Source organism: Choloepus didactylus, chromosome 12, assembly GCF_015220235.1.
Source record: "Choloepus didactylus isolate mChoDid1 chromosome 12, mChoDid1.pri, whole genome shotgun sequence".
NCBI lineage: Eukaryota > Metazoa > Chordata > Mammalia > Pilosa > Megalonychidae > Choloepus > Choloepus didactylus.
This window is the reverse complement of record NC_051318.1, coordinates 40,864,508-40,884,569: the sequence shown is the minus strand read 5'-3', so window position 1 is coordinate 40,884,569 and position 20,062 is coordinate 40,864,508. Positions and strand designations below refer to the sequence as shown.

Sequence of the window (20,062 nt, the reverse complement as noted above, 5' to 3'; positions counted from 1 at the left end):
AGAAGTAAAACTATCATTATTGGCAGAAGACGTGATTGTATATTTGGAAAATCCAGAGAAATTGACACCACAGCCACATGAGCTAAAAAACATTCAGCAAAGTGGTGGGATACAAGATTAATGCGCAAAAGTCAATAATGTTCCTATATACTAGAAATGACCTACTGAAGAGACACTCAAGAAAAAAATTCCATTCACAATAGCAATGAAAAAAATCAAGTACCTAGGAATAAACTTAACCAAGGATGTAAATTACATAACAAGGACAGAAAATTACATAACATTACTAAAAGAAATCAAAGGGAACCTAAAGAGATGGAAAGATTTTCAGTGTTAATGGATAGGAAGGCTAAACATCATTAGGATGTCAATTCTCCCCAAACTAATCTACAGATTCAATGCAATTCCAATTAAAATTCCAACAACCTATTTTGCGTACTTGGAAAAGCTAGTATTAAATTAATTTTGAAGAGAAAGGGGACTTGAATTGCTAAGAGCATTCTACAAAAGAAGAACAAAGTGGAAGGACTTACACTTCCTGACTTTGAAGCATACTATAAAGCCATAGCAGTCAAAACAGCAAGGTACTGGTACAAAGACAGACATATTGATCAATGGAATCAAACTGAGAGTTTAGAAACAGACTCCCAGATATAAGGTCAACTGGTTTTTGATACGGCCCCCAAATCCACTGAGCTGGGATATAACTGTCAATTCAACAAATGGGGCTGGGAGAACTGGATATCCATATCCAGTTCTATACCAAAATTAACTCAAAGTGGATCAAAGACCTCAATATAAGAGCCAGTACCATAAAACACCTAGAAGATAATGTAGGAAACATTTACAAGACCTAGCATTAGGAGGTAGCTTCTTAGACCCCAAAGTACAATGAAATAAAAAATAGGTAAATGGGAACTCCTCAAAATCAAAAGCTTCTGTACCTCAAAGGAATTTGTCAAAAAGGTGAAGAGGAAGCCAACACAATGGGAGAAAATATTTGGAAACCATGTATCCGACAAGAAACTGATATCCTGTATATATAAAGAAATCCTTTAAGTCAACAACAGTAGTACAAAGAGCCCAACTATAAAATGGGCAAAAGATATGAAAAGACATTTTTCTGAAGAGGAAATCCAAAAGGATAAAAAACACATGAAAAAATGTTCATCTTCACTAGCTTTGAGGGAAATGCAAATGAAGACCACAATAAGATATCATTTCACATCAAAAAGAATGGCTGCCATTAAAAAAACAGGAAACTACAAATGCTGGAGAGGATGTGGAGAAATTGGAACTCTCATTCATTGCTGGTGGGAATGTATAATGGTAAAGCTGCTGTGGAAGACAGTTTGGCGGTTCTTCAGAAAACTAGATTTTGAGTTTCCCTACAATCCAGCAATTTCACTTCTCCGTATATACCCAGAAGATCTGAAAGCAGTGACACGAACAGATATTTGCATTTTCATAGCGGCACTGTTCACAATTGCCAAGAGACAGAAACAATCCAAGTGACCTTCAACAGACGAGTGGATAAGCAAAATGTGGCATATGCATATTCAATGGAATACTATGCAGCAGTAAGAAGAAACAAGGTCGTGAAACATATGACAACATGGCTGAAACTTGAAGACATAATGCTGAGTCAAATAAGCCAGACACAAAAGGAGAGATACTGTACTGTATGTTACCATGAATGTGAACTCCCTGAACCATGTACAATCAGTGTGTTATAACATAGAATATAGGAGACTGAGAGACAGACAGATGCTAGGGGAGAGGGAATGATAACCTAATATGTACAGACATGATAATAAGGGTGAACTTAAAGGTATGGGAATGGATAGGGGTGATTATGGTTCAATGATGGGATTATAAGTATCAGTGCTGCACTGATGGTGAACATGATTGAAAACGGTTGTTTAAAGGCATGTAACCCAAAGAGGAGCACTATAAATAAGTGTTTGCATGATATACTTCTAAGGCATGTCACTGGTACAAAGTGTTAGCAATAGAGTGGTGTTCCGGTTTGATAATGCTTCGCTGAAGGATGGCGAATGGTGTCCAGAAAACCTCTGTTAGCTGGGAAGGCATGTGGCTGGCATCTGCTGATTCGTGGTTGTGTTTCAGCCCCTATCTCAGCTCCTGTGCATTCTTCAAAATGTTGCTCTTGGGGCATTCTGTCCTCTCTTAGCTTCTCTGGAGCAAACTCTGGGCTAGCATAAGTCTGCTTTCAATGGCCATCTCCAAAATAGCTCTCTCAGTTGCTCTCCAAGACGTCACTCACAGCTGCTCTGCATCTGGGCCTGTGTGTCTCTTTTTAAAGTACTCCAGTGATTCAATAAAGACCCACCCTGAATGGGTGGGGCAACACCTTAATGTAAATAATCCAATGAAAGGTCTCCCCCACAGCTGACTGAGTCACATCCTCATGGAAACACTGAACCAATAGGTTTCAACCTAATCAACACTAATAAGCCTGCCCCTACAATACTGCATCAAAGATAATGATGTTTTGGGGGACATAGTACATCCAAACTGGCACAGGTGGTATATGGAAAAAATACCCATTACATATTGTAGACTATATTTAATAGGAGTATCTTACCAGCATTACACTAATACTAAGGACAATAAATAGTGGCTGATAAGAGCTCTGAGTTGTTTTGTGTTACGATAATTTTTTAAAATTGAGGGTGACGATTGTATAACTAAGTGAAGATAAAGTGAGACACTGATTGTTTATCCTGGGTAGACTATATGCTATGTGAAATTAGGAACTATATACTTAATAAATCAAGCCCTCAATCTTGAAGCTTGCTCCTGTGAAACACGGCTATAAAAGGAGGCTAATCCTGCCTATATTATGCCTAAGAGGTACCTGCAGAGAACCTTTTTTGTTGATCAGATGTGGCCTTTCTCTCTATAAGCCCAAATTGACAAATAAATTCATTGATCTCCTCTCTGTGTAGGTCATGACTCCCAGGGGAGTGAATTTACCAGGCGACATGGGACATGACTCCCAGGAATAAGCCTGGCCCTGGCATTGAGGGACAGAAAATGCCTTCTTGACAAAAATGGGGAAAGGAAAGGGAACAAAGTAAGGTTATAGTGGCTAAGAGATTTCAAATAGAGTTGAGTGCTATCCTGGAGGTTACTCTTATGCAAACTCCATATAGATATCCCAAATGGCCACAGTTTGGTATGCCCTAACTAACAACAGTCCCAAAACACCTAGGTCCCTATCTGAGATTCTATAGAAGTTTCTCTCATTAAGTTTATCTCTCAGAAACTTAAATCCACCAGTGTTCTGATGTCAGATAAGGCCTAAAACTTAGAGGCAACAGCCTCTTTAAAAACAACAATCAGATGCTGCTCCCTTCCCCCAAATGTTGACACCCCTTTTCAATATGAACAACTTAGGGTGGTCTCTGCCTAGACACCCCTGAAGATCGAGAAAATGATTAAATGAGAAGGAGGGGTAGTAACAAAGAAGACTGGATTTAACAAAGGATTATGAATACTGAATCTTTATATGAATTTTTTGTACATGCTAGAGTATTAGAGTAGCTAGAAGGGAATGACTGTAAAGGTGGAACATAGCATTCTTTGAAATTTGCTCTATAGTTACTCATCAAACTGTACTTTGAAAGTTATCACCTTTCTATATATATATCTTTTATTTCACAATAAGGCAAGAACTGAAACTATGGAACTATGACAGATAACATTCTTTAAAATTACCTACATAACTTACTTGTTAAATTGTACTTCGAAAGCTATCACCTTTCTTTATATATGTTACATATTACAATAAGGAAATAACTGAAATTGTGGAACTGTAACCCATAACATTCTTTGAAATTTGCTAACTATTTTTGTTAAAGAGTACACAAGTTATCACTATTATGTATATATATCTTAAATTTTACAATAAAAACGTATTAAAAAAGATAAATGAGGCTCATGCAAATGGAATGAGACATGAAGACAAGATTCTCAGGAGAGTAATGGATGAAACAATAAGCAATAAGTTTAAATTATTTGCTCTTTAATTATACCCTAACCTGTCATTTAAATTTTCTGTGTTTCTCATCTTATTGTTTTCTAAATATTAAAAATGATTTCCACATCTCAAAATTATACTTGCTCAAGGCAATATTCTATATGTTTATCAATTATAAAAAATACAATTCAGTAAGTAATTAACTTAACACTATTTCTGTGCCTGTCTCGTGTGTATGTATATACATTTTTTATTTAGTGTTACATAATTGAACTGAAAAGTACATTAACAAGACTCACAAAGTTATGTTATAATCCAGTGGTTCATACCCTTTTTACCACTGTTTTTACATATCTGAAGGATATTGTATCCTCCTATCTAAAACAGTGGCTCACAATGATAGTGATTCTGATCCAGAAAGAAAGAGGATAAATTTTTGTCCCCAACTGAGAGACAGTGAAATTACAACAGCAGAATAGTATTGATGAGGAATATTTGTATATAATGAAAAGTAATATTTTCTACATCATTCACATATTATTCTAAACTAAGTGCATCTTAATACCCAAAATAGTAAATGTGATGATCTAATAAAGATCATTTTGATAACTAAACTCTGAAATATTGAAAGTATAGCTAAACCAAAAATTGGTTTAATTCGAACTTATTTCACATTTCTATATCTCTAAATTCATATTTCTTTATCTCTATACACATATTCCTAAATCACAATTCCAAAAATAGGTATGGATAAACAGAAATCCACATAAATTCAAACATTTGATTAGATGAATTTACTGGATTAGGTTATTTTAACTTTGATATCAATTAAGGTTAATAAATTCTGCCTGACCTTCTGATCTATTCCAGTTAAGCATCTGGTGAAGAAAAAAAATAAACAGGTCTAGTAATTATGGCCCTTCTTCTCCTCTTAGCATTAGCAAATCTTTCCAGATAAAATTACATCCACTCAGACTCACCTTTTTAACGGGGCTTCTGAAAGCTTACCCCTACAGTTCATGAACAACTTCATTTTCATGTTGATAATCTTTCCAAGTACCTATTAGAAAAAAAATTCCCATAGTTGATACTAAGTAATATTAGTAGCTAACATTTTTTTAGCATTTACTATGTACCAGGCACTGAAACTTTTCTCATTTGATCCTCATAGCATCCCTCTGAGGTAGTTATTTTTACTGTTGAGGCACAGAGAGGTTAATTTCCCCAGACTGACACAGTAACTAATGGCAGAGGTAAGATTTGAACCCAAACAGCTGCTTTCAATGTCCCAGAGTTATGCTGCCTTTTATGCAAAGAGATGTTTTTCATAACATCTAAATTCCCTAAGTTACAAAGAACATGTAAATAATTATTGGAACCATGACCTGCAAATACAAAGAGGTGACCTCATAAGAACATTGGCAAGGATGCCTTGATCCTTTTGGAATTCCACACTAAATTTTAACAGATGTAGGATATTCTTGGCTTGGCTACATACTGATGAAATACTCTATTTTCTTTCTTTTTTTTTTTTTTTTTCATTTCTCTGAAGCATAGGAATGAGAATTATTAATTTTGGTAGCCTCTGTCTCTACATAGACAACAAGTTAGCAAAGATATGAAAGATATTAGACAACAGAGGATATACATAAGGGGAGGAAAAAAAGTAGACATGCAATAGAATAAGTTTGATATGGAATTACGGCACAGGGACTAAGGATTTAAGAGCTTTGAGATTTAATTCCCATTCTATCACTCATTCCATTTGCTACTATGAAAGTCCCTGAACCACTGTTTTTCCCACATATGACACAATACTCGTTTCTTCCAATAAATTAATTTATGCTGTAAAGTAAAATACAGTAAGTTATGTAAAATGTTTGAATTGCTCAGAAATATATCATGCTAATATTACCAACTGAAATAAACTGGAATACAACTCCATATTTCATATCTCTGTATAACCCTATATTTCTTATTCCTAAATTCTACTCTTAAATAAAAAGTTTCATGTGTAGGCAACATGTTTTTCTGAATAATGACTTTCTATAGGAATAGGAAATTTGTACACTAAAAAGCATCATACTAGTTCCGCTTGTAACAAAAATGATTACTGATTATTGTTTTCTAAAGAATAATATGAATAACTTTGCATCTCAAGAAGTTGTTCAAATATGAAGGTATACAAATACTAAGAGAGCAAAAGGGGAATAGTAAATCACCTAAGGAATGAAGTCTACCCTAGTCATACAGTGAATAGCTAGAATTGCAAAGTCTTTCCAAAATTATTTGTTCAAACTAATAAATACATTTTTACAACAGATATCTAAAACCCTTTTTTCAGTATGATTTGGCAGTGCAAACAAATTTGAGAGAAACTGCATTTGAAATTTTGAAAGAATATACACCTAAATCACAGAGCTTGATGACTTAAACCACTCATAAGACTCAAATCCTTTTTATTTTTGCCTGTTTCCAAAATGAAGTCAACTGTCAAAGGACAAACAGCTTGCACTTATGAAGATATTTTAAAACAATTTGTCTTAAAAAACATTGCGAGCAATTTCAAAATGGGAGTTTCCCCAAATTTTGAACTTAAGTAGAAAAAATATATAGCCTTCCAATGTAAGTAGCTTACTCAAATTTAACTACTAAAAGTTAGATTACAATTTGAAACTTTGAAATTCTTAGTAAAATGGTGAGTCACATAATGTCCTTGGAGAGATTTCTAGCTGTCTCCCAATATTCATTCTCCTCTAATGTCTTGAGTAAAGGAATTTCAAGATTGTTGTTAAGAGTCATGGTCACCCAGCTAAAGGTGATAGTTTCCAGCCTCCTTTGTGGCTAGGTGTAATCTGATGACTTGGTTACATTCTGGCCAGTGAGAGATGAGTAGATGGAACATGTCCATCTTCAGGGTTGTGCCTTTCTTCTTTCTTCCTGCTGGCAAAATACAAGAGGTGATATAAGGAAGTAGACTAGTGATCTCAGCTAGATAGAAGGTGCTTCAAGAGGATGACTGAACAAGACAGAAGATCACACTGTGGATCTGCCTTATCAACCTCGGACAGCTTACATGTGGACAATTTGGTGAGTGAAATAAACTTCAATCTTGTTGAAGGCACTGCTATTTTGGACTTGGTTATAGTGGCCAAGCTATTAATACAACTTCCAAATTCCTCCTTCCCTCAGACTAGCCTGTTTGGCAAATTTTATTCATTCTTCTTTAAGCCTCAGCTAATCAAACTTAAGTATCAGATTCTCCAAAAGGCACCCTTCACATCATAGGGAAGACACCTGACCTGTGAACTGCCATATACCCCATCCATAGCTCTATAATTTCATTTCCTACACTGAAATATAACAATCTATTAAAAATGTTCAATGAAGTAGAGAATCAGGAGCACAAATAATTCTATTTATTTAATTCTATTTGAAAATAAGCACATTTAATTCTATTTGAAAATAATCTTGAAAAGTTTATCAATTTCAAAATCAAAATATTTATTTTATATTGTCTTACTGTCAATAACTGTGCCATCTTCTGTGCTTCTCTCGTCAATGGATCAACAATAGCAATGACATCAAAAAACATATCATTCTCTTGAGGACTTATCTTTATAATGCTAGGAAAATAGAAAATAAGTAAATGAAAGATAATGAGTTATGTTTATGCAGTTACTTAATTAATCATGATGTTAGCTATACACATTCGTATAAATTGTTCTTTCTCATTGGAATAAAAATAATCCATCTTATTTCACACAGTAAGATGCAAATTTGAAAGTCTATGTTTGTCTCAATAAATTACAAAACTGAGAAGAATTACAGAAAATGAAGGTACAATTTTAAAACTGATTATAAGCCAATATACATCCTCATGGAGCATACATTTTAAAAAAATAAAGCCAAAATGTTTTTGCATTAGTTGAATTTCCTCAGATTTGAATGTAATAAAATTAATTTAGTTAGTACTTTTATTAAATTGAATGTTTCAAAAAATCAACACATTATAATAAGAGAGTTCAGGAAAATTTATCATTCTTCATTTTGATCCCAGTCTTCTCACCTCCTAGGACCTTCCCTCTCCCCTCTCCATTCTGCTTTTCATTGAGCAAAGTTCTAAGTTATAAGACAGACTAATCTTTAAAGGAAAATTGGGACAGTATTAAAAGCATAGAAAAGGCCAGTGGGAGATAACCAATTCTACAATTAACATAATTAAATATATATATATATATATATATATATATATATATATATATATTTGATTAAAAGTATATAATACTCCAATTGAATTACTAGCCTAACATTGTAATAATATAGGAAGTCAGATTTTTGAGATGCACGATGAATGAATTAAATTTACACAGTACAAAGGGAAAAAGCTTACCGATCAAGAGGTACAAGTAAAATTAAAGGGATATCAGTCTTTGGTACAGAGAGAATATAAGTATCTAGGCTTTGTACAGTGAAACAATGACTTAAATAATTCATCAGTAATTAAATAAAAGCCCTTCTTCTTTGTTACAAGACTTATTATTTGTAAAAGGAACTATATCACTTCTTTTAAAAGCTACTGCTAAAGATTCCTTGAGCTCATTCAAGTGTCTAAAATTATCAAGTAAGGCAGCAGGTTAAAAGCAGCCAAACACAACTGATAGATGTGAAAGTTATTGAAAGAAAGTGGAGATTACAAAATCATGAAATCAAATTTTCAAACATTCAACGTGGGAGTAAATTGTTCTGAACATATCAAAATTGCTAGTAGCATCCCACAGAACACACTGGGATATGCCATGCTAATACACTATTCATTTAAAAATTTCATAAGACATATACACAGCCAACTCTGAGAAGAGTTCTCTATATTTTATTAATCACAACTCTTTATTAACTGGGTCTTTTATACATTGAGAACATAAACATAATGTTATTTATGATGATTATCCTGAGACACTGCAAGGATTCCAAATGACCTTGAGAAAATATAAAAATAAAGTAAATCAAATTAAGTATAATTTACTTGTAACTTCATATTTTATCCCTCTGTAATATATATATAAGATATATGTATCTTATCCTTTTTACTAATGTATAACAAACTGGAATTTCTTTTTCTAACCTTGTCAAATACCACACTTCATACTTCTCTCTAACAAAAAATTTCTAATTATACTTTTAATTTTGCTATAATATGAATATAAAAGGAAACAATAATTGAATATAGCATGCAGTAACACACACAAAAAAACAGAGGGATACTATTTTACATTCTTACCTGTGATTCTCTTTAAGAAATGTGACATCCTGCCGAGATACACATTTAGGTAAAGAGGAAACAAGAGCATCAACTTTCATAACAAGGTCGCTCATGCTAAATAAATAAGATAACAATGCATGAATTTTGGGAGGAAGAAAAGTTCCATTTTTCACCACCAAAATTAATGCCTTGAGAAAGGGGAATTTAATTTCAAATATCTCCAATAGCTAGATTTATATAAATAGGCTTTTCTTCCAAACTCATTCTTAGCAGAATTGGGCTTCTTAATTTAGTTTGTCAGTTTAAAAATAAGATGACTACTGCTTTTTAAATTATCCTTTTTTGTCTTATCACTGATACGACCTACTCATTTATAAGCAGGGTTCTCAACAGTGTCCCAAACAAAGTAAGACCATAAAAATTATCTAGTGAATCATTCAGTTAAAGCTTATAAATACTTGCTGAATGCTTGTTATATGTCTAGGTTTTGGGGACCATATAGGGAAGAAAGAGGGTCAAGAAAAATACAGAAAATACGTGATAAGATGTCTACTTAGAAAGAATTTTTAATATAGTTAAGAACCCAAGATTTCTATGGTTTCAAATTGATTGTTTGAAAGTTATTTAAGATTGAGTAAAATAAACACCTAGATAAAATATAATCAAATTCCAAAATCCATGACAGAGAAGATGTATTACAGTTTGATGATAACTTGGGACAGAAAATATTGGCTGGCATTTAAGGAAGGTCACCTGGGAAAAAAAAGGGGGGGTAGGGGGAGAGAAAAGATAGGTACCTCCATTTAAGAAATGAAGGAATTTAGATTCAGAGGGGTTGAGATCCTTGTCAGTATCTTTCTATTACAACACATCATCTTTTACTGGGCTATAAAGTCCTTAAAGGTAGAATTTTTTATTATTCCTATTTATGATAGCTACAATACCTTTCACAGAGCATTGCATTTAATGGTCACTTAATAACCATACACTGACTGAATACATTAATTAATCAAAACCATAATCGTTATTCCTGAACTTTCTCAGACACATTTGTTTATTAACCACATAAATTCTAATATATAAAATTTTAGGAATAATAGAAGAAGCATTTATATGCATATACTTAATGGGTGGGATAATTCAGTATTACACAAAGATAGCAATTCTCCTTAAATTGATCAATAAATTCAAGGAAATTCCCATAAAAATTCCAGGAAGATGTTTCATAGAACTTGTTCTGCTGATCCAAATCACATTCACATGGAAAGTTAAGAGCAAAGACTAATCAAGATAATTTTGAAGAGAAGGAGAAGGAATTTTCCCTACCTGATATTAAAATTTATTATAAAGTTGTAGTAACTAGAATGTGAGATTGGCACAGGATAGACATATACACTGTTGGAACAGTATAAACAACCAAGAAGAATTAAAGATAGAAACTAGAATAAGGGCAAAAAAAATTTGGAGAATATCCTTTTGAAATCAGACTAGGGAAATTCCTATACATCACACACAAACACAAATAAACACACACTCACAGATCAGACAAACCATGAAGGGAAAAACCTGATACTATTTAAATATTAAAATTAAAGACCTTTATATGGGAAAAAAAAAAATCACCGTAAACAAAGTAAATGGCCAAACCACAAACTGGAATACATGTAGTACACCTAACTGAAAAAGAACAGTATACAAAATTACAGAGAATGTTTACAAATCACTAAGAGAAGAAATTAACCCAACAGATAAATGAGCAAAAGATATGGGCAAGAATCTTATAGAAGAGCAAACATGAATGAAAATAATCATATGGAAAAATGCTTAATTTCACTAGAAGTCAAGAAAATGCAAATTAAAAGAAGATACAATTTCACATCCATGAGATAGGAAAAACGAATGTGTCTAAAAACATTCCGTATTCATGAGGACTTGGGATACAGGAACTCTTATACATTCCCAGTGAGAGTTTACACTAAACTGTTATACCTACTTTAAAGGGCAGAATTTAGCAATAACTGGTAGAGCTTTTTGAAGATACACATGCCTTATAACCCAATAATACTTCTCTACTCTCGAGAACCTCAAACATTGTGCAAGTAGACATTTCAAAGCATGTTCATTATAGTACTTCTGTAATAACGAAAACCTCAAACTAACTTAACTGTCCCTCAGTAGGGATAATATAAATGAATTACAGTATATTCATAAAATGAAATACTAAAAAAGAATTAAAATGAATAAGCTACCTCTACACATATGAACATGGATAAAGCTCCTACAAAAGCCGACTGCAAAATGGTATCTACAGTACAATATTATCTCTTTGAAATATTTAAGACATTCACTACAACAGACATTAATAATGGATATTTACATATGAAGCAAAGTATATAAACACTAACATGACAATCATGCATACCACCTTTATGGAAATGGTTTATCTCTTGGGGAGGAGGAGATTGGGAAAGTTGGTTAAAAGGCACAAGAAGACACCTCTGATCCAAGGCAAATAAGGCAAAATATTAACATCTACATTTTTGGTGGTTGTGAATAAATGGATGCCTTCATTATTTTCTTATATTCTTTTTACATTCTCTACATGTCTTTTATTATATCTTCACATTTGAAATATTTCTTGATTTTAAAAAGAAATTAGATGCAAAATGCCATATTCCCCAAATTCATATTTGATTTTAAATACTTACTTCTTTGAGTTCATTTCCATATTTTTAACAATGCCTTTAATCTTCTCTGCTAAATTACTAAATGTTATCTTTTCCAGTAAGTGAAAATCTTCTGCATAGAAATTTTCATCTGAAAGTCCTAAGAACTTAAATAAAAACAATCATACTGCTGTATATCTTCTAGAAGATATTTGTTCAGGACAAATATTTTCTCATCAAATAAATATTTCTTTATTAATAAAAAAGTTGATTAGAGATTAAACAGTTGAAACTATCCCCATCATTTACTAAATCCAATAGTAAACAAGGAAGAAAAAGTATTTTCTCACTTTGATATTACAAATACATTTGCATAAATACCAAAGTAAAAGGCGACAAAATGAAAAAGATTATTTCCATTTTGGAAGGCTTATTTTAAACATATTCTATATTAAATTATGAAAGCAATTTTCTACATTTCATAAATCCTTTATTTTCAATTTTTTTTATATGCATCTACAAGTTATAGTCTACACTATGTATATATGAATTAGTATATAAGCAAGGCAGAAAAGAACAAAAACCAAGGCAGAAAAAAGACAAATCACATAATTAGTATAACAATACTAACCAATCATCTGCTATTGCATAAATGGTTTGGAACACAGCAAGTTTGCATAATTCAGTTTTAAATCAGTAACCATAGAGGGAAAAGTAAAAATGTCACATACCTAATTTCTAGGATGGCTATTCCATCACAACCACCACTGACTGTTATTTTCTGAGGAAGTGAATACATACAATCATCATGCACATAGCTCCTGATTTAGAAGGTGAGACTAATATAGCCAGTCTCAAGAGGCCTTTTATGTACTAAATGATTACTCTTAATGACACAAACAGAAAACCAGAATTTTTTTCCTAATCAAAAGACCAAATCTAATGGCTGAAGCCCCTTTTTCCAGCCAGATTTTCTCACTTCCCCCCTTCATCTGCTAATGTAATTAATATTTTCTAAAAATTCCTAGAGTACAGTTCTTGAATGTCTCTATCTTACTAATACCATTAGCTGGATGATGGTATCCTAATTCAGTTTAACAAATACATGTGTTTCACCTCTGGATCCTAAAAACATAAAAAATGAACACTATAATACTAAGCATTCATATAAAGATTTTATTGCTCTAAGATTTGATATCACTTTAAAGGTAACTCTGAAAGCACTTTAGGGGACATCATATTTTTCGGACTATGAATGGGCAATACTGGAAAAGAGTTGAATGTTCTCTACACCACCTTTAGAGATTTGGGCAGTTTTGTTAATAATTCAAAATAAGGAAATAAATTCTTAAATTATTTTAAGGGATTAAGAAGACTGGTTATCTTTATTGACTGATTAACTGATTTATTAGCTATGATAAATTTAATTCTTCTGTATTTTAGTTCTTTTACTATTATATTAGTTTAATGTTATATTTGTGGAATAAAGTAACTTAACGGTATAAAATCACATATGTTCAAGTTGGGGAAAGGAACATTAAACTTGAAAATCATATAATAGTACAACAAAACATATCTAATACTTAAATCTTTAAAACATTTTGGTAACATGATTTTTCAGTTATAAAGAATAATTGTTTTAACAAATGTATTATACCTCCTTTGATAGCTTATTAAAATTTTAGGAAACTGTGTTCATCCACATACTGAAGTAAAAATCTCTCTCCACTCATGTTTGTTTGATAACTAGCCTTGATTCTACCCTGACTAGTCAACTAGCTTAACACTTGTCAAGTCTATAAATGTATCCACTATTTCACATGGCAGCCTTCAAATACTTAAAAGGAAAACAGGAGTTAATATTTACTGAAAAATTACTCTGTGCCTGGGCCATTCTATGTATTTATGTATAAAAGTACATTTAATCTCTCCCACCACCCTGTTAAACAGATTATTACCATTCCATGGTCCAAATGAAGAAAATATGTCTCAGAGAGGTTAAACAATTAATGTTACAACTGAAATTTGAAAACAGATCCGTCTTACTTAAAAAAAAAAAAAAGACCTCACTTTTTCCCCTACTCCCTCCTATACCCCATATATCTTTCAGCAATTTGTAAATATGTGGGCTGTTAAAAATAAATATATTATAATTACAGCACTATCATTATTTAGAGTTTTATATATATGTTAAAAATATATAAACATTTAATTCTTCAGTAAATTAGTAAGAAATTATGGGTAAGAAATTAGTAAGAAAATATTATCATTACACCTTAGTTGTTGTTCATTCATAAACAGTTTAACTTTGAATATGTCCAAGTCTAATGTAGACATTTGGACAGGTTCAGAATGAAGATTTATTCTAAAATGTTATTAGAATCATCTAAAGCATTCAACTATCTGATTCAGAATTATAATTATCTACAATTGCTATGATTATTATGCTTTATTGCATTAATTTGAGACAGAGTAATAAGTATTACCACATAGCACATATACCACAGTACTTAATTTCAGATAGATTATACTGCTCTATTCACACCACAGTTTTACAAATAAAAGGATAATAAAAATTATATTTTCAAACAGTCAATGCAAAAAGGGAACATAATTTGACTTAGTATCTATCTGTAACTTCAACCTGACCCCTGTCCCCTGAATTCAACTTACTTATTCAATTGCCTACTCAACCAATATGCTTGGAGGTCCACAAATGAATACTGAACTCTTAATATGTCCAGAACTGAATTCTCTATCACTCCCCTTTCACTCCTCCTGCAGTTTGTCTCAGCTTAGTAAGTAGCAACAACATTTACCAGTTACTTAGTTCTCTCATGTCCCACGAGTCTGTCAGCAATTTCTGTTTATTCTTCCTCCAAATATATCCCACATCTAATTCTCACTACTTCACTGCAACTATTCTGGCCCAGACCATTATCATTTCTCAGCTGGTCTATCACAGTAACTCCTAACCGGTTTCCTGAGCCCTGCCTACCCTAGTCTATTCTCAACACAACAGCCACTAGTGATCTGCATAAAATGTAAGTCAGAGCATGTCAATCCAGTGCTCAGAATTATAAGGTTCCCAACTCATTCAGGGTCAAGCCAGAGCCCTAAAACTGCCTATAAAACCCCATATGATTTGGACCCTCACTACTTCTCTGAGCTTCTTTCTTGATTACTTTCTTTCTACCTGCTATTTCTGGAATACACAGGCATGATCTGCTTCACAACCTCTGCACCCACTGTTCCTCTGCCCGAACACTCCTTTTGCAGATATTTGACATGGCTTCCTCCCTCTTCTCCTTCAGTTTTCTGTCCAAAAGACACTTTATCAGTATGAATGTTGTTTGTTGTCTTTCTCTGCCCACCAAAATGTGCTTATACCCTTCGAGCCTAGGAGATTGTCTGGCACACAGTAGGTACAAAATTAATATCAGGGAATATTTTTGTCAATTTCAAGAAAGTATTTTGTTAATTTCAAGGAAAATAAAACGAAACAGTTCTGGACAACTAAGTTGAACATGATTATATCTAATAGTTATTATAATTAACACTGATAACAATATGACGTATTTTGAACAATGACAAAGAAAACATAGAGTAACTTTTCCCTAATGTATTACCCAAAGGCAAGTTACTAAATGGAGGAGGTATATCTTTATCCCTCAAAATAGCTGATGGAGCTAATGGTGGTCATATACTTTAAAGCTGTACTAAAAAGCTGTCTTCCTCCCAAAGCAATTGTTGAAGAAAATATAGTAACATTTCTGGGTTTCTACACAGCCCACCATCAATATTCACTAATGCTTTTAACAATAATAAATGGCAACTTTTGTCACCAATCTGTAAAATAACACTGTATAACAAGATGAACCCAAGTCCAACTGCCTTTAGGGATGTAATTAGCTCAAAAAATGTTTCCGCTGGAAGCAGATACATTTGATTTGTGGAGGTTTGGAGACAAGAGTCCATCGCTATTCTCCAATTCCTATAATTTACAAATTCAGGTTAAGAAAGAAGAAATTAGCATAATTTTAAGGGATTTACATTATGGGAATAAAACCTGCAGGTGAACAGAGCTCAGAGAAATGTTGACAATACAGAATGCATTAGAGCCGAGCTTTAAAGACGACTTGGGAAAATATAATTTGATAATTCAAGCAGTGATATGTCAAATATATTGCATTAGTTGATTTATTAATAAAACTAACGACTGGATTCACATCTTTAAATTTATATTAATTCCTAATAAATAAAAACTAGATTACCATACTTGAAAAAAATTAGATACCCACTAATTTTTTTATGTATCTATAAAAACTCTCTAATTAATCATAAAAATGTTTGTGATATGTTAAGCCAAAGAAGGATATAAAATTACAATCATACATTTAAAGAAAACAGAAATGACTATGCATGGTAGGGGAAAAAAAGGTTGGAAGGTAAAACAATAAACTATTAATAATAAATTTATTAGGATGGAGAAACTAAAGTTGATTTCCCTTTAGCATTTTAAATATTATATTAATAAATAACGTGGAAATTTATAATATTTTATACTTCAAAAACATAAAAGTGTCTAACTGTCATTCAACACAATCAATTGTACAGAAAAACTACAAGAAGAAAAAATTTAACAATGTACTTATTACATCTACTAGAATAGTGGTTCTTAATCAGTGTTATGATAGGTGCTAAGTTGTCTGCTCCAATACTTATCTTGGAACAAAATAAAAGCTGCCTTTTTAAGAACATCCTTCCTTATCTACATTCAATGTTACCACGAATGGCAAAAAGGGATGAAATAATAGGAAGTTTGCATGAGTTGGACATCTCAGAGCCCGTTTTATTTATGCTGAGAGCTGTCTAGTATGTCTTGTGTATGAGCACTGTAAGGTATTTTGTTATAGAAAAAAGTATTGGAGAACCACTATACCACAGCATCACTAAGAAAAGTGAGCAACTGCTTTCTCTACTTACTTTCCCATTGCTGACAATCCCTCTTTCCCCAGGACGCAATTTAAGTACATCTTCACAGAATAATTGGTGAGTTCGGAAAATATTTACTCCAATGGTATTATATTTTTTCTCAAAAGCATTATTATCCATTCCCTAAAGCATAAGTTAAGAATGAGGAAAGTAATAGAAGAACAGTAAATAAATTAAAGCATCTTAAAAGTATTATTTTCTTCTGAAACCACATTTTCAAAAAGAATTCTCTTGCCAAATGAATTACAATTTTTTTTATCTTTTTACAAGTATATAGATATTATTCTTTGAGAATTTCATGGAAATTTCTAAAATAACAAAAGTGCTAAGGAATAGCATCAATTCAAATAAAACTTATTTAAGAAAATGAAATTACAAAATGATTATTAAATTTTAAACACTACCCACAGTTTGGTGATTTCAATAAAAAATAAGTGTTTAAAATAGAAATACCCTATCTCATCCCCCCTACAACCAATCCTACAAGGATTTAAGTTAACAGTACCTTTTAAATACTGAAAAACCAAAAGTAACCTTTGGTTAAGGAATAAAAAAAAATATTTGGAGATTCACAGAAATCACAAATAGGTCTCTTACACCTTTATGGGAAGAGTCACACCTCTATCATCAGTGTGCCTTTCCAATTTTAATGTACATACAAATCACCTGGGTAGCTTATTAAACTGTAGATTCTACTTCGGTAGACCTGGGTGGGTCCTTAGAATCTGAATTTCTAACAAGATCTGCGTGATGCTGTGAAGACAGAAATGCTTCCCTACATTGTCTAACATTGTAGCCACAAGCCACATATGGTAACTGAGTATGTGAAATGTGACTAGGGCAACTGAGGAACTGAATTTAAAACTGCATTTATTTTTAATTAATTTAAATTTAAAACATCTGCATGTGGTTAATAACTACAGTATGGAACAGCATAGCTCTAGACTCTCCTGGTATCCAAAATCTCCATTTCAATCAATCTCTCTCTGATCACCAGGGTCTGGTACACAGTCAAAAAGTATTTTTTTTTTTTTTTTTGAATGGATAAATGAAATTCTCTTCCAGCTCGGAGATTCTTCTATCTTTAGAAATTTCCCATACAGGACTCCTTCAGTGAAATACCTGATAATCACTAGTATACTGCTTTAACCCCCAATTCTTTCCTTAAGTACATTTTCCAGCTGAAATGCTGTCAATTTTAAGTAAAGGATCAAGAAATAGTAGGTGAAATACATGGAATTCAATTTGTTAAATGTCTCTATGCAAAGTCATGTCATTTAACATTTATCTCTTCACAGTGGAAAAGAAATGTATATTATCCACAACTGATTGTAAGTATTAATTTTTTTCAGTAACATATTATTTCCAAGGGCACTGACTCATACTTTTGAAATATGCATCACGTACATCTTTATCATTTTAAACAAATAGCTACTGACCTCAATAAGGAATGTTTTATTTCCAGAGTAAACAGCTGTAGCAGTTTCTTCCTTTGCCAGTTTCCAGAGAAAGCTTCTCAAATTGCTGTTTTTCTGAGTAAGAAAAGCTGCCAAAATTCCTCTAGAAATAGCTGTGTTTTCTTCATTTATTTTTGACGTAGGATTATAAATAACCCCCAACCGACTATGAACACTTGTTTCCTACAAAACACAATATTTATAGGTTAAGAAGATCAGTATCTTATGTATCTTTTTACAGTTGAACTTTTTTTCTTTCCAACAAAGCTTGTTTACTATACATTCTCCTTTACTGTTAAACTCTTTCTATGTTGAATGTCCTGGATGTGGCATACCACTGAGATATCTTCTAGTAACTCTAATTGCTTCACCTCTTTTTGCATAAAGTTTCTTTTGATAATGCAACACTTTGCTTAATCTTTTTTTTTTTTTTTTTCACTTGTGAAATGACCTAAAAAAATACAAAAAAAAAAAAAAAAAAGAAAAAGAAAAGAAAGTAGCACTCAGTGAATTTTTGCAAAGTGAAAACCCATGATACTATCCAGGGTCGAGATATAGAACAGTGCCAGCAACCAAGACACCCTTTGTATCACTTCCTAATTACTATACCCTCCAATCTTTCCAAAGACAGCTACTCTGCTGACATGTATGGGAATAATACCCTGCTTTTCCTTATAGTTTACCACCTAAACTTGCATTGTTAAACATTTAGTCTATTTTAAAACTTTACATAAATGGTATCATACAGTGTTATTCTTTTGAGTTCTTTTTCACTCAACATAATTGTTGTGAGGTTCAATTACATTGTTTTGTGTAGCTTATTTTTGGTATTGGTACAATTCTAGATTCTGAATATACCATATTTTATCAATTCTAGTGTTGCTGGACATTTGACTATTCTCCAGTTTGGGACTCTCTGATTAGCATTATGCACATCTTCAAACTTTAGAAGGAGATGCTAAACAGTTTCACAAAGTAGTTGTACCAGTTTTCACTCCCATCAACACATGAGAACTCCCACTACTCCATAGGTGAAATAATATTTTGTTTAGCAGCCTTTTTTTAAAAAATTCAGTTTTATTGAGAAATATTCGCATACCATACAGTCATCCATGGTGTACAATCAACTGTTCACAGTACCATCTTATAATTGTGCATTCATCACTGCAATCTATTTTTGAACATTTTCCTTACACCAGAAAGAATCAGAATCAGAATTTAAAAAAAAAAAAAAAAAAAACAGATCACCCCCCCACCCCACCCCATCCCACCCTATTCTTCATTTAGGTTTTGTCCCCATTTTTCTACTCATCCATCCATACACTGGATAAAGGGAGTACGATCCACAGGGCTTTCACTATCACTCTATCACCCCTTGTAAGCTAACTGTTATACAATCGTCTTCAAGAGTCAAGGCCACTGGGTTGGAGCATGGTAGTTTCAGGTATTGACTTCTAGCTATTCCAATACATTAAAACCTAAAAAGTGCTACCTATATAGTGCGTAAGAATTCCCACCAGAGTGACCTCTCAACTCCACTTGACATCTCTCAGCCACTGAAGCTCCATTTCATTTCATTTTGCACACCCCTTTTGGTCAAGAACATGTTCTCAATCCCACAATGCTGGGTCCAGACTCATCCCCAGGAGTCATATCCTGCGCTGCCAGGGAGATT

At 32.7% G+C, this 20,062-nt stretch overlaps 1 protein-coding gene across 1 annotated transcript in view; it reads right to left on the bottom strand.

The window, feature by feature from the left end:
• Window positions 1-20,062, bottom strand: part of UGGT2 (UDP-glucose glycoprotein glucosyltransferase 2) — a 319,097-nt gene that overhangs the window by 97,453 nt on the left and 201,582 nt on the right. The window contains exons 21-26 of the mRNA XM_037799694.1: window positions 18,370-18,570; window positions 16,922-17,053; window positions 11,978-12,102; window positions 9,288-9,383; window positions 7,530-7,632; window positions 4,987-5,066 (exon numbers count right to left, since the gene is read on the bottom strand). Coding sequence (XP_037655622.1) covers window positions 4,987-5,066; window positions 7,530-7,632; window positions 9,288-9,383; window positions 11,978-12,102; window positions 16,922-17,053; window positions 18,370-18,570 — 737 coding nt within the window. The remainder of the gene's footprint in view (window positions 1-4,986; window positions 5,067-7,529; window positions 7,633-9,287; window positions 9,384-11,977; window positions 12,103-16,921; window positions 17,054-18,369; window positions 18,571-20,062) is intronic.